The sequence below is a fragment of the Chiloscyllium plagiosum genome, unplaced genomic scaffold (assembly GCF_037043375.1).
Source record: "Chiloscyllium plagiosum isolate Xiang-an unplaced genomic scaffold, Cpla_swu_hap1 HiC_scaffold_20, whole genome shotgun sequence".
Classification (NCBI taxonomy): domain Eukaryota; kingdom Metazoa; phylum Chordata; class Chondrichthyes; order Orectolobiformes; family Hemiscylliidae; genus Chiloscyllium; species Chiloscyllium plagiosum.
In genome coordinates this window covers 66,604,416-66,625,339 of record NW_028270158.1, presented here as the reverse complement: position 1 = coordinate 66,625,339, position 20,924 = coordinate 66,604,416, and the positions used below count along the sequence as shown (strand labels likewise).

The following is a 20,924-nucleotide window of genomic DNA, read 5'->3' as shown; positions in this document are numbered from 1 at the left end:
AAATTACTACCCTTGAGGTCCTGCATTTTAACCTTCAGGACCTCATCCCTTTTCCTACCTTGGTCGCTGATAGCAATATGTACAATGCCTTTGGCTGCTCACCTTCCCCCTTAAGAATTTCATGCAACAGCTCAGATGTCCTTGATCCTGGCACCAGGGAGGTAACACACCATCTAGAGTCACAAATTGCAGTTATAGAAATGCCTGTCTATCCACCTGACTAGAGAGGCCTCTACTACTAACACTTGGTTGGACTTTGTCTGACCCTGTTCGACAAGCAGGGGCAGTAATGGTGCCTGGCCACTGCTGTTAAACTCCCCTGAGGGGCTACCGTTCCAACAGTATCCCAAACTATTCCTGTCAGAGAGGGTAATAGCCACCGGAGATTCCAGCATGACCTGCCTACTTTTCCTGGCAGTCACACATCCACCTGACTGAACCTGCTGTCAGGAATGTCACAGAACAGCTGCAGGGCATCCTGAAAGAGGAGGGTGATGGGTTAGAGGTCATGGTACATGTTGGTACCAACAATATGGGTAAAGTGAGGAATGATGTCTTGCATCAAGATTCAGGGAGCTTGGCAGTAGATTAAAAAGCTGTATCTCAATAGTCATAATCTGAATTACTCCTGGTTCATCCTGCTAGTGAGTTTAGAAATAGGAAAATAGCACAGATGAATGTATGGTTCAAGAGTTGGTGCAAAAGGGAAGGTTCCTGGATTACTAGGACCATTTCGGGGAAGGTGGGACATGTGCAAATGGGACAGTCTGCATCTGAAGTACACTAGGACCGACATCCTTGCAGGTAGGTTTGCCAGTGCTGCTGTGAGGAGTTTAAACTAGTCTGGCAGAGGAAGAGGACACAGAATATCAATGAAACAGAGACACATCATGCAAAAGCAAAGGAAGCAAGTCACAGTGAGTTCAACTATGTTGAGTGTCAATAGAGTAAGGCAAGGCTGATGGTCCTCCTTTAATGATAGATAAAGGGTAGATAAATCCCTTGGGCCAGTTGGGATATACCCTAGGTTACTACAGGAAGCGAGGAAGAGATTGCTGCGCATTTGGTGATGATCTTTACACCTTCACTGTCCACTGGCGTAGTGCCAGATGATTGCAGGGTGGCAAATGTTATTCCCTTGTTCAAAAAAGGGAATAGGGATAATTCTGGGAATTACAAACCTGTCAGTCATACACCACTGGTGGGTAAAGTATTGGAGAGGATTCTGAGAGGCATGCTTTATGATTACTTGGAAAACCAAAGTTTGATTAGAGATAGTTAGCATGGCTTTGTAAGGGTCAAGCCTCACAAACCATATTGAATTCTTTGAAGGAGAAAGTGAGGACTGCAGATGCTGGAGATCAGAGTCAAGAGTGTGGTGCTGGAAAATCAGAAATGATGAAGGGTATATTCCTGAAACATCGATTCTCCTGCTGTTGGAAGCTGCCTGACCTGCTGTGATTTTGCAGTACCGCACTCTCAACACTGAATTCTTCAAAGATGTGACAAAGCACATGGATGAAAGTAGAGCAGTGGATGTGATGTACATGGATTTCAACAAGGCATTTGATAAGGTTCCCCATGGTAGGCTCATACAGAAAGAAAGGAGGCATGCGATACAGGGAAACCTGTCGGTCTGGATACAGAATTGGCTGGCCCATCGAAGACAGATAGTGGTGATAGATGAGCCTGGAGCTCAGTGACCAGTGGTGTTCCACAGGGATCAGTTCTGGGACCTTTGCTTTTTGTGATTTTCACAAATTACTTGGATGAGGAAGGTTGTTGGAGTTTTGGATAGTGGGAGGGATGTTGTAGGTTGCAATGAGACATTGACAGTTTGCAGAACTGGGCTGATAAGTGGCAGATGGAGTTCAACCTGGACAAATGTGAAATAATTCATTTTGGAAGGTCTGATATAAAGGCAGCATACAGAGTTAAAGGCAGGATTCTTAGCAGTGTGGAGGAACAGAGGGATCTTGGGGTCCATGCCCGTTGATCCCTCAAAGTTGCCACCCAGGTTGATAGGATTGTTAAGAAGGCTTATGGTGTGTTTGCTTTCATTAGCAGGGGAATTGAGTTTAAGAGATGCGTGCTTATGCTGCAGCTCTATAGAGTCCTGGTTAGTCCACACTTGGAATATTGTGTTCAGTTCTGGTTGCCTCATTATAGGAAAGATGTGGGAGGTTTCGAGACGGTGCAGGGGAGATTTACCAGGATGCTGCCTGGACTGGTGGGCATGTCTTGTGAATAAAGGCTGAGGGAGCTTGGTTTTTTCTCGGAGTAAAGAAGGATGAGAGGTGACTTGATAAAGGTGTACAAGATGTTGAGAGACATAGAGTGGACAGCCAGAGACTTTTTCCCATGGTGGAAATGCCAGTACTGCACAGTACTGTTCTATGTTCTATACTTAATGCTAGGAGTGTAATAGATAAGACTGATGATGTTGATTGATGTATGGAAGTATGGTATTATTGCCATCACAGAAACATGATTGTGGAAGGGGCTGAATTGGCAGTTCAACATTCCAGGACATAGGATCTTTCAGCAAGAGGGAGGAGGTTGTAAAAAGAACCGTGATGGTGCAGCACTATTAAATGAGGAGGCAATGACGATAATAAGGAGAGATGATATCCTGCAAGGATCGATGAAACTTTGTGGGTAGAACTTAGAAATGTTAAGCAGGCAGCTACTTTACTGGAAGTGCAAAAGGAAATAGAGGAGCAAATATGTTGATAGTTCACGAAGGTAAGAGTAATAATTAGGTAATTATACAAGGGGATTTCAACCTTCCCAACATAAACTGGGATAGTCATAGTGTTAAGGGTTTAGAGGGGGAATATTTCTTGAAATGTATCCAGGGGAACTTTTGCATCGATACATAGAAGGCCCACCAAGGGATGGTGCAGTGCTAGATCTGGTTCTGGGGAAAGAAACAGGACAAGTGTTCGATGTGGCAGTAGGGAAACATTTTAGCGATAGCAATACACGACCAATGGAATACCCTTCGTCTTCCAGTACTTCCCCGGAGCAGAGAAACTACGCCATGTTCTTCACAGCCTTCAACGTGTCATTGATGACAATGAACATCGTGCCAAGGCCATCCCTATGGACAAGGAAAAAGATAGCTTGCAAAAGATGGCTGTGGATTGGGGGAAGGCAGATTTTATTAAAATAAAGCAGGATCTGGCCACAATTGACTGGGAACAGCTCCTTGCGGATAAATCCACAGTGAAGTAGCAGGGAGCATTCACAAAGGAACTGGGGAGAATACAGATCCAACATGTACCCTTTATGGAAAAAGGTAGGAGCGATAATTTCAGAAAACCCTGGATGTCTTGGACAATTCAGGACTGAATGAGGAAAAGTAGGGCTTTTAGCAAATCTAAAGAGAGCTAATGTCCTAGAAGTATACAGGAAATGTAGGAGGGAACTAAAGAAAGTAATTAGAGAAAAAACAAGGCATGTAAAAAGGGCTTGCAAACAGCATTAGGGAAAATCCTAAGATATTTGATAAATACATTAAAGAGAAGAGGCTAACCAGGAAAGGGGTAGGGCCCATTACCGGACAAGGGGCAACCTGTGTGTGAAGCCTCAGGATATTAGGGTATTAAATTAATACTTCTGTAATCATTCTGGAATTAGGAGTATAGATATGGAATTCAGGAAAAGGGACTATCAGGAACTTGCACAGTTTGACATAGGAAATGAGGAGATATTGGAGGCTCTGTCTGGCTTAAAAATGGATAAATCCTCCACCTCGGATGAATCGCATCCTGGGCTGCTGTGGGAGGTGAGGCAGATTTTACAAAGAGTGGGGTTACCTGTAGTGTGACATAAACCCAAAATCATAGTTGAGGCCATCTTGGTACAGAAGATACAGAACTTGGCTATCAGTTTCTGATCAGTGATTCTGTGTTGTTGTTGTTGTGTACTATATCCTGGAGGATGTTTACCTGAAGATCAGAGGCTTAATGTCTTGGTTTGCTGAAGTTTTCCCGACTAACACTCCAAAAGCTAGTACTTCTAAATAAACCTGTTGGACTATAATCTGGTGTCGTGTGACTTTATCCACACCGGCACCTTCTCATCAGATCTTCAGATAAGCATTCTTCAAGGTGGCCTTCAAGATACACAACAACGCAGAATTGCTGAGCAGAAACTGATAGCCAAAGTCCTATACCCATGAAGACAGCTTCAACCATGATCTTGGGTTTGTGTCATGCTACATGTAATCCCACCATATTGTTCTGTTTATAAAACCTTCCCTACTGTTCTGTTTTGACCCCATTACCTTGATAACTTGTTATTATCTCCCTACTTCAATTAGGTTTTGGATTATTTATTACTTTGGTTAGACACTCATCATGAGACTCTGACACGTGTTATTCCTGCCATTTGGTTTGTCTCTATCACCATCTTATTTTTGATTTGTTTTGTAATTATCTCTCTGCCTTATTTAATCATTGCATAGTCATCCCTTCACTTGCCATTCAGCTGTTTATTCACGCCGTTTGACACTTACTTGTAAAGGCTCGTAATTCAGCCTGTCAACACGCCACTCACAATATTTGTACTTATCTGTTGACACCCTTAATTAGCTGGAGTTATCTTGCCATTATCTCTTCGCCTATATAGTCTGTGCCTGTGTGCTTCTGGCATGTGATTTCAAGTAAACCTGTTGGACCATAACCAAGTGTGGTGTGACTTCTGACTTTGTCCACCCCAGTTCTACACCGGCACCTCCACATCATGATTACTTACTGTAACTGCAAACTAACTTACTATGATTCATGCACAAGTTAAAAGAAAAGTTGCTATAGTTGTATCAGACCATTAGGCTGCTTTCTTATCAGAGAGGGATGAATGGTAATAGTTTAACCTGAAGGTCACTACTACTCGCGAGTGGATAAATTGAGAAGGAGAGTTCTTCATGGTAACCTGAGCTGGTGCAGGAATTCAATGCACACTGTTGGCATCACTCTGCATTGCAAACCAGCTGTCCAGCCAATGTTGCCATGCACTGGGATACCTAGATTGTTCCACATTTCGGAGGTCTGTAATCTCTCACCATTTAGATCATCTGCTTTTTTATTTTCCCTGTTAAAACAGACAAATTCGCACTTTCCACATTATATACCATTTGCCAGATCTTTGCCCACTCAATTAACATATCTGTATCCCTTTGTAGGTTCCTTATGTCCTCTTCACAACTCACTTTCCTACCTATTTTTGTGTTATCAGCAAATTTAGCTACCATACCTTTGCTCTGTTCATCTAAATCATTTCTATAAATTGTAATGACTGGAGTCCCCAGCACTGAGCCCTGTGACATAATACTTGATACCTAATGATCTGTATTGTACTTTGGAACATCCTGAGATCATGAAAGACACCACAGAAATATTCTGTTTTTTTATTACATTGTACAACTTGCTGTACACAATTTTACACAGGCCACAAAAGCTTGGAGCATAATAACAAGCTGGGAGGGAGAAGCTGTCATTTCAATATAGAACATAGAACATAGAACAATACAGCACAGAACAGGCCCTTCGGCCCACGATGTTGTGCCAAACTTCTAACCTAGATTAAGTACCCATCCATGTACCTATCCAAATGCTGCTTAAAGGTCGCCAATGATTCCGACTCTACCACTCCCATGGGCAGCGCATTCCATGCCACCACCACTCTCTGGGTAAAGAACCCACCCCTGACATCTCCCCTATACCTTCCACCCTTCACCTTAAATTTATGTCCCCTTGTAACACTCTGTTGTACCCGGGGAAAAAGTTTCTGACTGTCTACTCTATCTATTCCTCTGATCATCTTATAAACCTCTATCAAGTCACCCCTCATCCTTCGCCGTTCCAACGAGAAAAGGCCGAGAACTCTCAACCTATCCTCGTACGACTTCCTCTCCATTCCAGGCAACATCCTGGTAAATCTTCTCTGCACCCTCTCCAAAGCTTCCACATCTTTCCTAAAGTGAGGCGACCAGAACTGCACACAGTACTCCAACTGTGGCCTAACCAAAGTCCTGTACAGCTGCAACATCACTTCACGACTCTTGAATTCAATCCCTCTGCTAATGAACGATAATACTCCATAGGCCTTCTTACAAACTCTATCCACCTGAGTGGCAACCTTCAAAGATCTATGTACATAGACCCCAAGATCCCTCTGTTCCTCCACCTGACTAAGAACCCTACCATTAACCCTGTATTCCGCATTCTTATTTGTTCTTCCAAAATGGACAACCTCACACTTGGCAGGGTTGAACTCCATCTGCCACTCCTCAGCCCAGCTCTGCATCATATCTAAGTCCCTCTGCAGCCGACAACAGCCCTCCTCACTGTCCACAACTCCACCTATCTTCGTATCATCTGCAAATTTACTGACCCACCCTTCGACTCCCTCATCTAAGTCATTAATAAAAATTACAAACAGCAGAGGACCCAGAACTGATCCCTGCGGAACTCCACTTGTAACTGGGCTCCAGGCTGAATATTTACCATCTACCACCACTCTCTGCCTTCGACCGGTTAGCCAGTTTTCTATCCAATTGGCCAAATTTCCCTCTATCCCATGCCTCCTGACTTTCCGCATAAGCCTACCATGGGGAACCTTATCAAATGCCTTACTAAAATCCATGTACACTACATCCACTGCTCTACCCTCATCCACATGCTTGGTCACCTCCTCAAAGAATTCAATAAGACTTGTAAGGCAAGACCTACCCTTCACAAATCCGTGCTGGCTGTCCCTAATCAAGCAGTGTCTTTCCAGATACTCATAAATCCTATCCCTCAGTACCCTTTCCATTACTTTGCCTACCACAGAAGTAAGACTAACAGGCCTGTAATTCCCGGGGTTATCCCTATTCCCTTTTTTGAACAGGGGCACAACATTCGCTACTCTCCAGTCCCCTGGTACCACCCCCGTTGCCAGTGAAGACGAGAAGATCATTGCCAACGGTACTGCAATTTCCTCTCTTGCTTCCCACATAATCCTAGGATATATCCCGTCAGGCCCGGGGGACTTGTCTATCTGAATTAAATGGAGAAACAGAAAACGCAATTTGAAAACTGTTCCTCCTCCAATGTTAGTACAGTTGTTGATTTGAACCTCTCTCTGAATCTATCCTGCAGGGATAAAACTGTGGCTACAGATTGGTGAACAAAGGCATCACTAGACATTCCTTGAGGGATTCTGCCAATCTACCACCAGAAAAATCCCACAGAAATTCCCTCCATGGAGATTTCCTTGTGTCACCAAGGGGCTTTGGATCCCAATGTCTTTTTTTGCCATCCAAGGAGAACCTTATCAAACACCTTGCTAAAATCCATGACACCACAACCACTGATCTACCTTCATCAATGTATTTTGTTACATATTCAAAGAATTCAATAAGGCTTGTGAGGTATGACCTGCCCCTCACAAAGCCATGAATGACTATCTCTAATCAAGCTATGTTTTTCCAAATAATCATAAATCCTATCTGTCAGAATCATCTGCAATAACCTGGAGAAGTGTGTAGTGATTCATTTTGGAAGGAGGAAAAGAAGGACCTTGGGGTCCACATTCATAGATCCCTCAAAGTTGCCACCCAAGTTGATAGGGTTGTTATGTGGATGGGGTATGCTGGTCTTCATTCGCAGGGGGATTGAGTTGAACAGCCGCAAGGTTATGCTGCAGGTCTATAAATCCCTGCCTTACTTTGAATATTGTGTTCAGTTCTGGTCGCCTCATTATAGGAAAGATGTGGAAGCATTATAGAGGGTGCAGAGAAGGTTTACCAGGATGCTGCCTGAACTGGAGGGTGTATATGTGTGAAGAAGCATGAGAAGTGACTTGATGAGAGACATGTATAGAGTGGATAGCCAGAGACTTTGTTTTCCATAGAAGAAATGGCTACCACAAGAGGACATAATTTTAAGGTGATTGAGAGAAGGTTTAGGGAAGATGTCAGAGATAGGTTCTTTACACAGAGAGTAGTGGGTGTAAGGAATGTACTGCCGCAGTGGTAGTAGAGTCAGACACATTACGCACATTTAAGTGACTCTTGGATAGGCACATGGATGACATTAAAATGAAGGGTTTACTACTAGATTAGTTTGTTTGACCTTAGAGTAGGATAAAAAGTCAGCACAACATCAAGGGCCGAAGGGCTTGGATTGTGCTGCGCTGTGCTGTTCCATGTTTCTATAACAGTCATCATACCTGCGTCCAATTTTGGATACCGCATTTTGATTTTGCAAACCAATGTCCTCGAAGGCTGCAAATGCATCCAGGGCAAACACCTCTGCCCACTCATAGGCATAATATCCAGCTGCATAGCCTCCAGAGAAAATATGCTGAAACGTGCAAAGAATACAATCCTCCTGATAGTGAGAATACATGTGGTGGAAATAAAATGAAAATTCATTCGTGAACCAGTCTACTCCTTTCATAACTGTCAATCTAAACACCTAAATAAATAGTTTGCTTTTGGGACAACATCATCCCATATTTAGTCCTATGCATTTTGCAATGTGTTTTGTGAAATGTGTCAAAGATATCATCACACAAACAATTGCAACCAGAAACATATCAAAAAGATGTACTCAGCAATGCATTTAATTAATAGTAAGGAATGAGAGTGGTCATTTTGTCCATCTTTTCTTGACAGACCAGCCTTACTCAACCATGGTCTCATATCTTTCAGCCCTTTACCCTTTCCTGAAATGCCGCCCAGAGTCGCACTGAATTTGTCATCTGAGAGTCTCACTACAGGAAACAACTGTAAACTCCCTTTGAAATCTTGGAAGTTTCCATTAGGTTCCTTCAAAAATCTTCTTTTTCCCAAAGTAAGCAAATATTGTCATATTTGCTAACATGGCCAATTGAAGGATTCAATTATGCCCACACTAACCTTGTCTACCATAATAGTAATGTCTCAGATTATATCAGTAAGTCAATCACATGTGCTCTCCATTTCTGGAATCTTAATTCTTAATTCTTACCATAAGAAGGAAGCTGCACAGCAATTACTCACAGGAAGCTGTTTCATCACTGTAAACCTGTCAGAGACTTGCTCCACAACAGTTGTCCACGAATCTGAGCTTAAGACAAAAGATCAGAGAAGTATCATATGGTCAACATATCCCGGAAGAATAATTCAAAGCTTTATATTATCTTAGCTTTTAAAGTAGCATTTTCCATTGGGCAAATCATTTTGTTGCCCGTGAGAAAACCGAAAACATTCCTGAAAACCTGCAAATGTTTTGCGTCCTTTAATATTAATTTGAATCCAAATTCCTAAATGTGAGCTCCATGCTGGGAGTCTAGAGTCACATCATGACTGCCACCGAAACCTCTATGTACCATATACATGACACCTGGCACACTTTTGAAATAAGAGATCACTTTTCAAATACACATCAGCAATGAAGACCCACTTCCAGGGCACTATCAGAAAACTGTGGGTATGTTCTTCACTATTTTTTTCTGATGTGAATGTGGCCTGTCAGAGCCTTTGGAACTCTGGAGAGCAGTGGAGGCTGGGTCACTGAAGTTATAAGAGTCATAAATTCATTGAGTTGTACAGCTCGGAAACAGACTCTTTGGTCCAACTCATCCAGGCCAACCAGATGTCCTAAATTAATCCAAACCCATTTGCCAGCATTTGACCCATATCTCTCTAATCCTTCCTATTCTTTTAAATGTATCCTTTTAAATGTTGTAATTATTCTAGCCTCCCTTACTTCTTCTGGAAGCTCATTCTGGAAGCCTTCTGCATGAAAAAATTATCCCTTGGGTTTTAAATTATTCAGTTATTATCATTAATAGTAAGATTGTTCAAAGCTGTTGCAGAGTTTTTGGTTAATAAGGGAATAGGGTGAGCAACAAACAGGAAAACAGAGTTGAGGCTACAATCAAATCAGATATAATATCAGCAAATGGTAGAACAGATTGGAGGGGTTACTCCTGCTTTGAGTTCCTGTTTGAAGTTATTTCTTCCTGTACCTGGGAGTGCCTGAGATATCTAATACTAGCAGCTACTCAGAAAACTGCCTGCATGTGATCTTTCAAATAGTTCATTGGTTTGACAGAATAGGGGAACATTAAATGGAGACAGGAGAGGCTTCATACAAGATCCTCCAGTAAATGGAATGGGAGATTGTTGAGAAACCCAGTTACTCCCTTCTTCTGAAAAGGTCTAAGTAGGGACTAGGTAGTGTCACAGTGAAAATTATATTTCAATATATACCCAGGCTTTCATGTCCAAGCTGTGCTGGACTTTTCTTTTATTCATTTATGAAATATGGAGGTCTCTCGCTGCTCCAGCAGTTATTGCCCATCTCTAATTGCCCTTGAACTAAGTGGCTTGTGAGGTTATTTCCAAAGGGCAGGTAAAAGACAACCACATTGGCCAGACCAGGCAGCAGATTTTCTTCCCCAAAGGACATGATCGAACCACATGGGTTTTTAAGAAAATCAACAATGGTCACATGGCTGCCATTCAACTGACTTTTGAATTTCAAATTTTTACTGAATTCAAATTTTGCTACCTGTCATGTTCCCAAGTAAGAGATCAGGATAAAACAGAACAAAATAAAATAAAACAAACAGCTGCAGATGTTGGAAATCTGAAACAAAAACAGAAATGGCTGGAGAACCTCAGGAGCTCTGGTAGCATCTGTGAACAGAAAATACAGTTAACATTTTGGGTCTAGTTTTAAAGAAGGGTTATGACTGAGTTTTCGAATTCAAAGAGCAGTGGACTCCCAACAGACTTCAGCCTTCACAGAAACATTGACAATAGTGAACAGGTGACAAATCGTAAATATGGAAACTTTTTAAAATGAAGAACAGTGCTTCCAAAAGTGGAGGCCCCTGATGGTGTCGCGAGCTAACATAATGGAGTTGCGTGATCTAAGGCGGTAATGAGTGCCATGGAGTTTGGACAAAGTTATAGCAACTGTGCTCCTGTTCCTCTAACATGCCTCCTCACGTTTCCACTGAGGGGCCAAGACAGTTTTCAGGCCTGGAAATGTGGTCATTGTGAGTAAAGGTTTGGGGAGAACCAAAATTTTGGATTTTTTAAATTCATTCACAGGATAAGAATGATGCTAGCTAGCTATTTTGCCCATCCTTAATGGCCCAGAGGGCTATTAAGAGTCAACCACATTGCTGTGGTTCTGGAGTCACATGTAGGCCAGAGCAAGTAAGCTGACAGTTTCCTTCCCTAAAGGACATTAGTGAACCAGATGGGTTTTTCCCAACAATCGACTCATAGTCATCATTCGATTCTAAATTCCAGATTTTTACTGAATTCAAGTTTCACCATCTACTATGACAGGATTTGAACCCAGGTCCCCAGAACATTACCCAGGTCTCTGGACTTACAGTCCAGTGATCATACCACTAAGGATTGCCTCCCCCATTCACGTTAAAATGTTAATCAGAATGATCAATTAAAACCAAATTTCCACTGGAAAAAGAGCCACAGGCATTCAAAACTCAATTGAACTCAGCATGGAAAGGCTGGAGATTCTGTCTGGAAATGCAATCCTACTTGCCTGTCAGGTATTCCTCAGTTATCGCTACCATATAGCTCACCATACAGTGGAACCTGAATCTGGTCACCATTTCCACTGGGTCTCTGTTATATCTTATTCATGTCGTTTGGAGAGAGTTTACCTGGTGTGTATACTGAGGTCAATAGCAGTGAGAAACATCTGCCTCAGCATGATAGAGCCTCCCCCATAATGATGTGCTGCAAAAGAGAAAACTACTTTTAAAAAAGTCCAGAAATTTTTATTTTACTGGTTGGAAATAAGAATAACTGACTTACGACATCAGAGGACAAAAAAAAATCTTTAAAATTTCATTTGCAAGGTCAGTAATCATTTTCCAATTTCAAAACATAGTGTAATATTTTGAATGCTGGCACATTATGTAGAATCACCCTTCTGTGATCAGCATTCAGAAGCTACTCACTCAAAACCAACATCCCTGCATGTCAGTTGTAGGGCTTATACCAAAATCCCAAACCATTACTGTATCATGCATCTGGGCAGCATGGCAGCATTCGTTTGCCAGAGATGTCATGGATAGCATATATAGAAAGGTGGTCAAACCACAGATTCAGACTCCACAGGCAGGAAGGGATTGGGTACTCACTATACACCAGAGCAGGAGGGCTAAGTAGACAGTACAGGAATCTCCTATGACCATTCCTCTGCAAAACGGATATGCCATTTTGGATACTGTTGAGAGGAATAAGTGTCTCGGGGATAATAGCAGCAGCCAAATTCATGGCACCATGGTTTGGCTCTGCTGCAGAGAGAAAGAGAGAAATAGGCACAGAAATGCTACAGTTATATAGGGGATTCAGATGTAAGGGAATACACGGCATTTCTGTGGCTGCAAACGAGAATCCAAGAGGGCGTGTTGCTTTCCCGGTGCTAGAGTCCTAGATGTTTCGGAGTGATTGCCGGACATCCTTGTGAACAACCAGTGGTCGTGGTACATGTTGGCACTAACAGCATAGGTTAAAAAAGGGATGAGGTCCTAAAAGCAGAATATAGAGAACTAGGAAGAAAGTTGAAGTGTAGTACCTCAAAGATAGTTATCTCAGGATTACTACCAGTGCCATGAGCTAGTCAGAGTAGAAACAGCAGTATATATAGGATGGATACAAGACTGAAAAGATGATGTGAGGGAGAGGGTTTCAGATTCATGGGAAATTGGTTCCAGGGGAGATGGGACCTGTATCAACTAGATGGCTTACACCTGGGCAGGACTGGGAATAATGTCCTTGGCGGGGTACTTTGTAAAGCTTTTGGGGAGAGTTTAAACTAGTGTGGCAGAGGGATGGGAACCAGAGGATGCAGGTGTGACAGGTGGGAATGTAAAAGGGGTGGGGGAGTTGCATTACCGGTAATGGAGTATCTCTCAGTTATTCTGAGGGATGATACATCAGATGACTTGTGCAGCGCGGCAATATGGGTAGAAGTCAGGAATAGGAAAGATGAAATCACAATGCTAGGGATATGATACAGGCCTCCAAACAGCAAGTGGACAATAGAGGAGGGAATATGTAGATAGATTTTGGAAAGATGTAAAAACAGCAGGGTTGTTGTGGTGGATGATTTTAACTTCCCCTATATTGACTGGGACTCACTTCATACTTGGGGCTTGGATGGAGTAGAATTTTTAAGAAATTCTACTCCATCCAATACCGGGAAAGCAACACGCCCTCTTGGATTCTCGTTTGCAGCCACAGAAATGCCGTGTATTTTGAGGGGAAAGTGGTAGATGTGGTATATATGGATTTTAGTAAGGCGTTTGATAAGGTTCCCCATGGTAGGCTACTGCAGAAAATACGGAGATATGGCATTGAGGGTGAGTTGGAGGTTTGGATTAGGAATTGGCTGGATGGAAGAAGACAGAGGGTAGTAGTTGATGGCAAAGTTTCTTCATGGAATGTCGTCACTAGCGGTGTTCCGCAAGGATCTGTTTTGGGACCATTGCTGTTTGTCATTTTTATAAATGACCTGGAAGAGGGGTTAGAAGGTTGGGTGAGCAAGTTTGCGGATGATACGAAAGTCGGAGGAGTTGTTGACAGTGAGGAAGGATGTGGCAGGTTACAGCAGGATATAGAGAAGCTGCAGAGCTGGGCAGAAAGGTGGCAAATGGAATTCAATGTAGCTAAGTGTGAGGTGATTCACTTTGGGAAGAATAACAAAAAGATGGGGTACTGGGCTAATGGTCGGATACTTGGTAGTGTGGATGAGCAGAGGGATCTTGGTGTCCATGTACACAGATCTCTGAAAGTTGCCACCCAGGTAAATAGTGCAGTGAGGAAGGCATATGGCGTACTGGCTTTTATTGGTAGAGGAATTGAGTTCCGGAGTCCTGAGGTCATGATGCAGTTGTATAAGACTCTGGTGCGGCCGCATCTGGAATATTGTGTGCAGTTTTGGTCGCCATACTATAGGAAGGATGTGGAGGCACTGGAACGGGTGCAGAGGAGGTTTACCAGGATGTTGCCTGGTATGGAAGGAAGATCGTATGAGGAAAGATTGAGACACGTGGGGCTATTTTCATTAGAGAAAAGAAGGTTTAGGGGTGACTTGATTGAGGTGTACAAGATGATTAGGGGGTTAGATAGGGTTGACAGTGTGAACCTTTTCCCGCGTATGGAGTCGGGTATTACAAGGGGGCATAGCTTTAAATTAAGGGGGGGTAGATATAGGACTGAAGTTAGGGGTAGGTTCTTCACTCAGCGAATCGTAAGTTCATGGAATGCCCTGCCAGTAGCAGTGGTGGACTCTCCCTCTTTATGGGCATTTAAGCGGGCATTGGATAGGTATATGGAGGATAGTGGGTTAGTATAGGTTAGGTGGGCTTGGATCGGCGCAACATCGAGGGCCAAAGGGCCTGTACTGCGCTGTATTCTTCTATGTTCTATGTTCTATGTTCATTCAGGTGGGTTTCTTGACACAGTATGTAAACAGTCCAACCAGGTTATACTGGATCTGGTTTTGAGAAATGAGGCTGGCCAGGTGTGTGAAGTTTCAGTGGGGGAGCATTTCAGGAGTAGTGACCATAAGATCGTGAGTTTTAAGATTCTCATAGATAGGGATAACAGTGGTCTTCAAATGAAGGTGTTAAACTGGGGGAAGGTGAACTATAACAATATTAGGCAGGGACCAATGAATTTTGATTGAAGGTGGCTGTTTGAAGTTACGTCCACACCTGACGTGTGGGAGTGTTTTAAACGGGAGACGATAAAAGTTTAAAAGCACCATGTTCCTGCGAGAATGAAGGATGGGTATGGCATATTTTATGAACCTTGAATGACCAGGGATGTTATGACCTTGGTCTAAAAGAATAAGGAAGCATATGTAAAGTCGAGGAGATGGGAACTGACAAAGCCCTTGAAGAATATATAGAAAATAGGAAAGAACTTAAACAAGGAATTAGAAGGACAAAAAGGGGTCCTGAAAAGTCATTAGCAAACAGGATTAAGGAGAAGCCCAAGGCTTTTTGTACATATACAAAAAGCAAGAGGGTAGCCAAGGAAAGGGTTGGCCCACTCAAGGAGAAAGGAGGGAATCTATGTATGTAACCAGAACAAATAGGTGAGGTTCTAAATGAATACTTTGTGTCAGCATTCACCAGAGAGAAGGAATTGGTGGAGGATGATCCCAGGGGAGTGCAGAATTTCTAAGTCAAGTTGCTATTAAAAAGGAAGAGATGTTGTATGTATTAAAAAATATTAAGGTAGATAAGTCCCAGGGTCCTGATGGGATCCATCCTAGATCATTGAAGAAGACTAGAGAACAAATTGCTGGAGCACTGACAGATATCTTTGATCTTCTTTACCCCCAGGCGAAGTCCCAGAGGACTGCAGAGTAGCCAACGTTGTCCCATTATTTAAGAAGGGGAGCAGAGATAATCCAGGAAATTATAGGCCTGTGAGCCTCAATCAGTGGTAGGGAAATTATTGGAAAGATTCTCAGGAACAAAATCTATACGTATTTGGAAGCAAATGGACTTATTAACGATAGACAGCATAGTTTTGTGCAGGGGAGGTTGTGCTTTACTGACACGGTTGGGTTTTTTAAGGAGGTGATAAAAATGATCGATGAGGGAAAGCAATTCATGTTATCAACTGTTTGAAGTTAAGTCCACACCTGACGTGTGGGAGTGTTTTAAACGGGAGACGATAAAAGTTTAAAAGCACCATGTTCCTGCGAGAATGAAGGATGGGTATGCTTTTGAGAAAGACCCTCATAGTAGACTGGTACAAAAGGTGGCATATGGTATCAAGGTGAGCAGGCATGATGGATATAGAATCTGTTTAGTCATAGGAGACAGTGAGTGGCGGTAGTGGGATGCCTTTCGGAATATAGGGTTGTGACTAATGGTGTTCTATTGGGATCAGTGCAGGGAACTCTGTTTTTTGTGGTCTACATTAGTGATTTGGAGAAAAATGTGGCTGGTATAATTCATAACTTTGCAGAAGATACAAAGATTAGTGGAGTTGTGGATAGTGAGGAGGATTGTCAGAGGATACAGCAGGTTATAGATCAGACAGCGGCACGGGCAGAGAAATGGCTGATGGAGTTTAATCCAGACAAATGTGAGCTGAGGCTTCTTGAAAGGTCAAGTACGGTGGAAATTATACAGTGAGGACACTTAGGAGTATTGATATGCAGAGGGATCTGGGTGTGCAGGTCCACAGATCACGCAAGGTGGCAGTGCAGGTAGATAAGGTAAGAAAAAGGTATATATGGCATGCTTCCCTTCATTTGAAGGCGCATTGAGTATATAGATAGACAAGTTATGCTGCAGCTTTATAAAACTTTAGTTAGGCCACACTTGGAATATTGCATACAGTTCTGGTTATCACACTACCAGGAGGATATAGATGCTTTGGAGACCGTGTAGGAAAAGTTTACCAGGATGTTGCCTGGTATGGGGGAATTTTAGCTATGAAGAAAGATTGGATAGACTGGGTTTGTTTTCACTGGAACGCAGGAGGTTGAGGGGGTGACCTCATCAGAGTTTATGAGATTGTGAATGGCATGGATAGAGTGGGAAGTGTGAGGCTTTTTCCCAGGGTGGAGGGATCAATTACTAGGGCACACAAATTCATCTCAAGTTGTTCCAAATTTTAAAAACCAGTTGGAGTGATTAACAGTGTTTTCTCAAAATGAATTATGAGCAATATACATTCCATTATAACTGTTACTCAGCCTTCATCATACAGGAAAAATTGTGGACTCCAGGACAAACCTTCCTCCAGACTGAAAATATTCATTGACTATTAGTCTTTGTTCCCTATCACTCAAATAATTTTGTATCCACTGTACCACTTCCCCTTTGATGCCTTCACTATGATGCCTTGTTTTCAGAGGGCGGAGCAGAGCTGTAAATATATAACTAACTGCCCGCTGGATTCAAGGCCTTGCTTTCAGAATCAGAGGGTGGAGTGGAGCTGTAAGTATATAACTAACTGACCACTGGATTCACGACCTTGCTTTCAGGGTTGGCAGGCAGAGCAGAGTCAGAGATGTACAGCACGGAAACAGACCTTACGGTCCAACCCATCCATGCTTACCAGCTATCCTAACCCAATCTAGTCCTACCTGCCAGCTCATATCGCTCCAAACTCTTCCTATTCATATACCCATCCAAATACCTTTTAAATGTTTCAAATGTACTAGCCTCTACCACTGCCTCTGGCAGCTCATTCCATACACGTACCACCCTCTGTGTGAAAAAGTTGCTCCTTAGGTCTCTTTTATATCTTTCCCCCCTCACCTTAAACCTATGCCCTCTAGTTCTGGACTCCCCCACCCCAGGGAAAATACTTTGTCTATTTATCCTATAATTAACTGACCATGGGCAGCACGGTGGCACAGTGGTTAGCACTGCTGCCTCACAGCGCCAGAGACCCGGGTTCAATTCCCGCCTCAGGCGACTGACTGTGTGGAGTTTGCACATTCTCCCCGTGTCTGCGTGGGTTTCCTCCGGGTGCTCCGGTTTCCTCCCACAGTCACAAAGATGTGCAGGTCAGGTGAATTGGCCATGCTAAATTGCCCGTAGTGTTAGGTAAGGGGTAAATGTAGGGGTATAGGTGGGTTACGCTTCGGCGAGTCGGTGTGGACTTGTTGGGCCGAAGGGCCTGTTTCCAAACTGTAATGCAATGTAATCTAATCTAATCTAATCATGGGATTTGCAGCCTTGTCTTCGGAGTGGGAGGGTGGAGCACAGCTATAAGTATATAACTAACTGACTGTGGAGCACAGGGAGTAACTGAAACCCAACTGAAAAAGTGACGTCACAGGAGAGCTGTGAACCTTTTAGCTGTTAAGAAGTCCATCCGAGAGTTGAAAAAAAAGACAATCGAAACGAACTACATTAACTAATCGCAATTTACTTACTAGTAAATTAATTAACAAAATAGAAATGGCTGGGCAGGTGATGTGCTGTAGCTGTGTGATGTGGGAGCTGGACGATCCCATTGCAAACTGCTGTGACCATAAGTGCAGCAAGTGTTGGTTGCTGAAAGAACTCTGGCTCAGAGCTAATGAGCTGGAATCTGAGCTTCAAACACTGCGGCACATCTTTGTGCGGAGAGTTACCTGGATGTTGTGTTTCACAAGGTAGTCACATCTGGGTAGGTTCAGTATCACAAATTTGGTCAGTGGCCAGGGACAGCAGAGTGTGACTACAAGCGAGGCAGGTAGAGGGATCCTGCAGTCAGAAACTGAGGAGTCTCAACTCTTAACCTTATCCAACAGGTCTAAAGTACTTACTCCTTGTATGGATGAGGAACAGAGCTGCAGGGAGGATGAGCCAGCTGACCACAGTACTGTGGTACAGGAGGCCATTCAAGAGGGGGGAGCAAAAAGACAAGTAGTAGTTGTAGGGGATTCTATAACTGGAGGATAGATAGTATCCTTTGTAAGCAGTATTGAGAGTCTGGCATGGTCAGTGGCCTGCCGGGCACCAAGTTGCAGGATATCTCTGACCGGTTTGAAGAGATATTGGAGAGGGAGGGCGAGGATCCAGTTGCTGTGGTTCACATCGGGACAAACAACATAGGCAAGACTAGGAAAGAGGACCTGTTCAGGGATTAGAGCTGAAAATGTGTTGCTGGAAAAGCGCAGCAGGTCAGGCAGCATCCAGGGAACAGGAGAATCGACGTTTCGGGCATAAGCCCTTCTTCAGGAATCCCTGTTCTTCAGGAATCAGGGATTATCCAGAACTAGGAATCAAATTAAAGAAGATCTGCAAGGGTTATAATCTCTGGATTACTGCCCAAGTCACATGCAAAACATAGGGACACGAGAATAAGGGAAGTAAACATGTGGCTAAAAGAGTGGTGCAGAAAAGAGGGGTTCTTTTTCATGAGGCACTGGCACCAGTACTGGAACAGAAGGGATCTGTACCGTTGGGACGGTCTCTGCCTGAACCGAGCTGGGACTGGTGTTCTAGAGAATAAGTCAATAGGACTTCACCCTCGGAAGTAGGGGTGGGGCGCGGGGAGGAGGGGATGGTAAAACTCCAAGAAGTATAATGACCAATGGGAAGCAAAGCTGCAGCTTAACATCTATGGGGGTGGGTTCTGCATTGAAAAATATGAAAAGAAAGAAATGAAAGGGAAGGAGAGCTCAGCAGAGGTTATTAAATCTCTAGGTGACAGAATAGGACAGTGTGTTTGGAAAAGGTTAGGAATCAAGCTTCAAACACATTGAATAAATGAATAACAATAAAAAGTGAGTTGATATAGAAGTGAAGGTGTTGTATCTGACTGAGCAGATCGAAATCGGCAGGTATGATATGGTGGGCATCATGGACACATGGCTGCAAGGGCATAAGGACTGGGAGCTAAATATCCAAGGATATATGTCTTATCAAAAAGACAGGCTGGTGGGCAGAGTGGATGGGGTTGCCCTATTAGCGAGAAATGAAATTGAATCAGTAGCAAAAAGTGAAGTAGGGTCAGATGATGTGGAATCTGTGTGGGTAGAGTTGAGGAACTGCAAAGTTTAAAAAAACATAAATGGGAGTTATCTACAGGCCTCCAAACAGTAGTCAGGATTTGGAGCCTAAGATACACCAAGAGATAAAAAAAAAGGCCTGTAAGAAAGGCAGGTTACAGTGATCATGGGGGATTTCAATATCCAGGTGGAAAATCATGTTTGCAGTGAATTGTAAGAAAAAGAATTTGAGGAATGTCTACAAGGTGGCTTTTTGGAGCAGTTTGTGGTGGAGCACCCCAGGGAAGAGGCAATTCTGGATTTAGTATTGTGCAATAAGGCAGACTGGATAAGGGAGCTTAAGGTGAAGAAACAGAAGAGGCAGTGACCGTAATATGATAGAACTTAGTCTGCAATTTCGAGGGAGAAAGTAGAATTAGATGTAAATGTGTTCTTGCTGAATAAAGGCATGAGGGAGGAGCTGGCTAAAATTGACTGGGAGAAGCAGCCTAGCAGGAAAGACAGTGGAACAGTAATGGCATGAGTTTCTGGGAGTAATTCAGGAGACACCGCAAAAATTCATCCTAAGGAAAATGAAACATGGTACAGGAAGGATGAGGCAACCATGGCTGACCAGGGAAGTCAGGGACAGCATAAAAGCAAAAGAGAAAGCATATAATGTGGAAAAGGGCAATGGGAAGCCAGAGGATTAGATAACTTGCAAAGACCAACAGAGGACAAAGAAGAAAGAAATAAGAAGGGTGACGATTAAATATTAGGGAAGATTGCAAAAGTTTGTTTAGATATCTAAAGGGCAAAAGAGAGGCAAAAGTAGACATTGGGCCACTGGAAAATGATGCTGGAGAACTGGTAATGGGGAACAAAGAAATAGCTGAGGAACTGAATGAGTTCTTTGCTTCAGTCTTCATGGTGAAAGACATAAGTAATATCCCAAACATTCAAGAGATTTGGGGGGTGGGGGGGGGGGGGGGGGGGGGTTAAGAAATGAATATGGTGGCCATCACGAAGGAGAAGGGGCTAGAAAAACCATTTAGAAATCCATGTTGACCTTTGGCCATGTGACTACTAATTCTATCCCAAATAATTGTTTCTAGAAGCTTCCCCACCACTGAAGTTAAACTAACTAGCATGTAACTGCTGAGTTTATTCTTGCAACCTCTTCTACAAGGCTGTAATTTTTGAGTCTTTTGTAGCCTAAGGAAACGAGTCTAAGGAAACCAAGATTATGGTCAGTGCCCCTGTAATTTCCAATAAAATACAATACAATATCCTTTTCTTGTCACGTGTGCTGTATTGCAGGAGTACAGTGATAAGCTGTTACAATGTCTGCCTTATGGTGACATCTTAGGTACAAGTATCGAGGTACAATTCTTGATTGATTGATTTTATTGTCATGGAGGAGAAAGTGGACACTGCAGA

The 20,924-nt window shown here is 43.1% G+C and overlaps 1 protein-coding gene across 1 annotated transcript in view; it reads right to left on the bottom strand.

The window, feature by feature from the left end:
* Nucleotides 1-3,036: 3,036 nt before the first annotated feature.
* Nucleotides 3,037-20,924, bottom strand: part of LOC148146645 (uncharacterized) — a 97,293-nt gene continuing 79,405 nt past the window's right edge. Inside the window, exons 7-10 of the mRNA XM_087997566.1 lie at nt 12,253-12,321; nt 9,035-9,096; nt 8,221-8,354; nt 3,037-3,103 (exon numbers count right to left, since the gene is read on the bottom strand). Coding sequence (XP_087853692.1) covers nt 3,037-3,103; nt 8,221-8,354; nt 9,035-9,096; nt 12,253-12,321 — 332 coding nt within the window. The remainder of the gene's footprint in view (nt 3,104-8,220; nt 8,355-9,034; nt 9,097-12,252; nt 12,322-20,924) is intronic.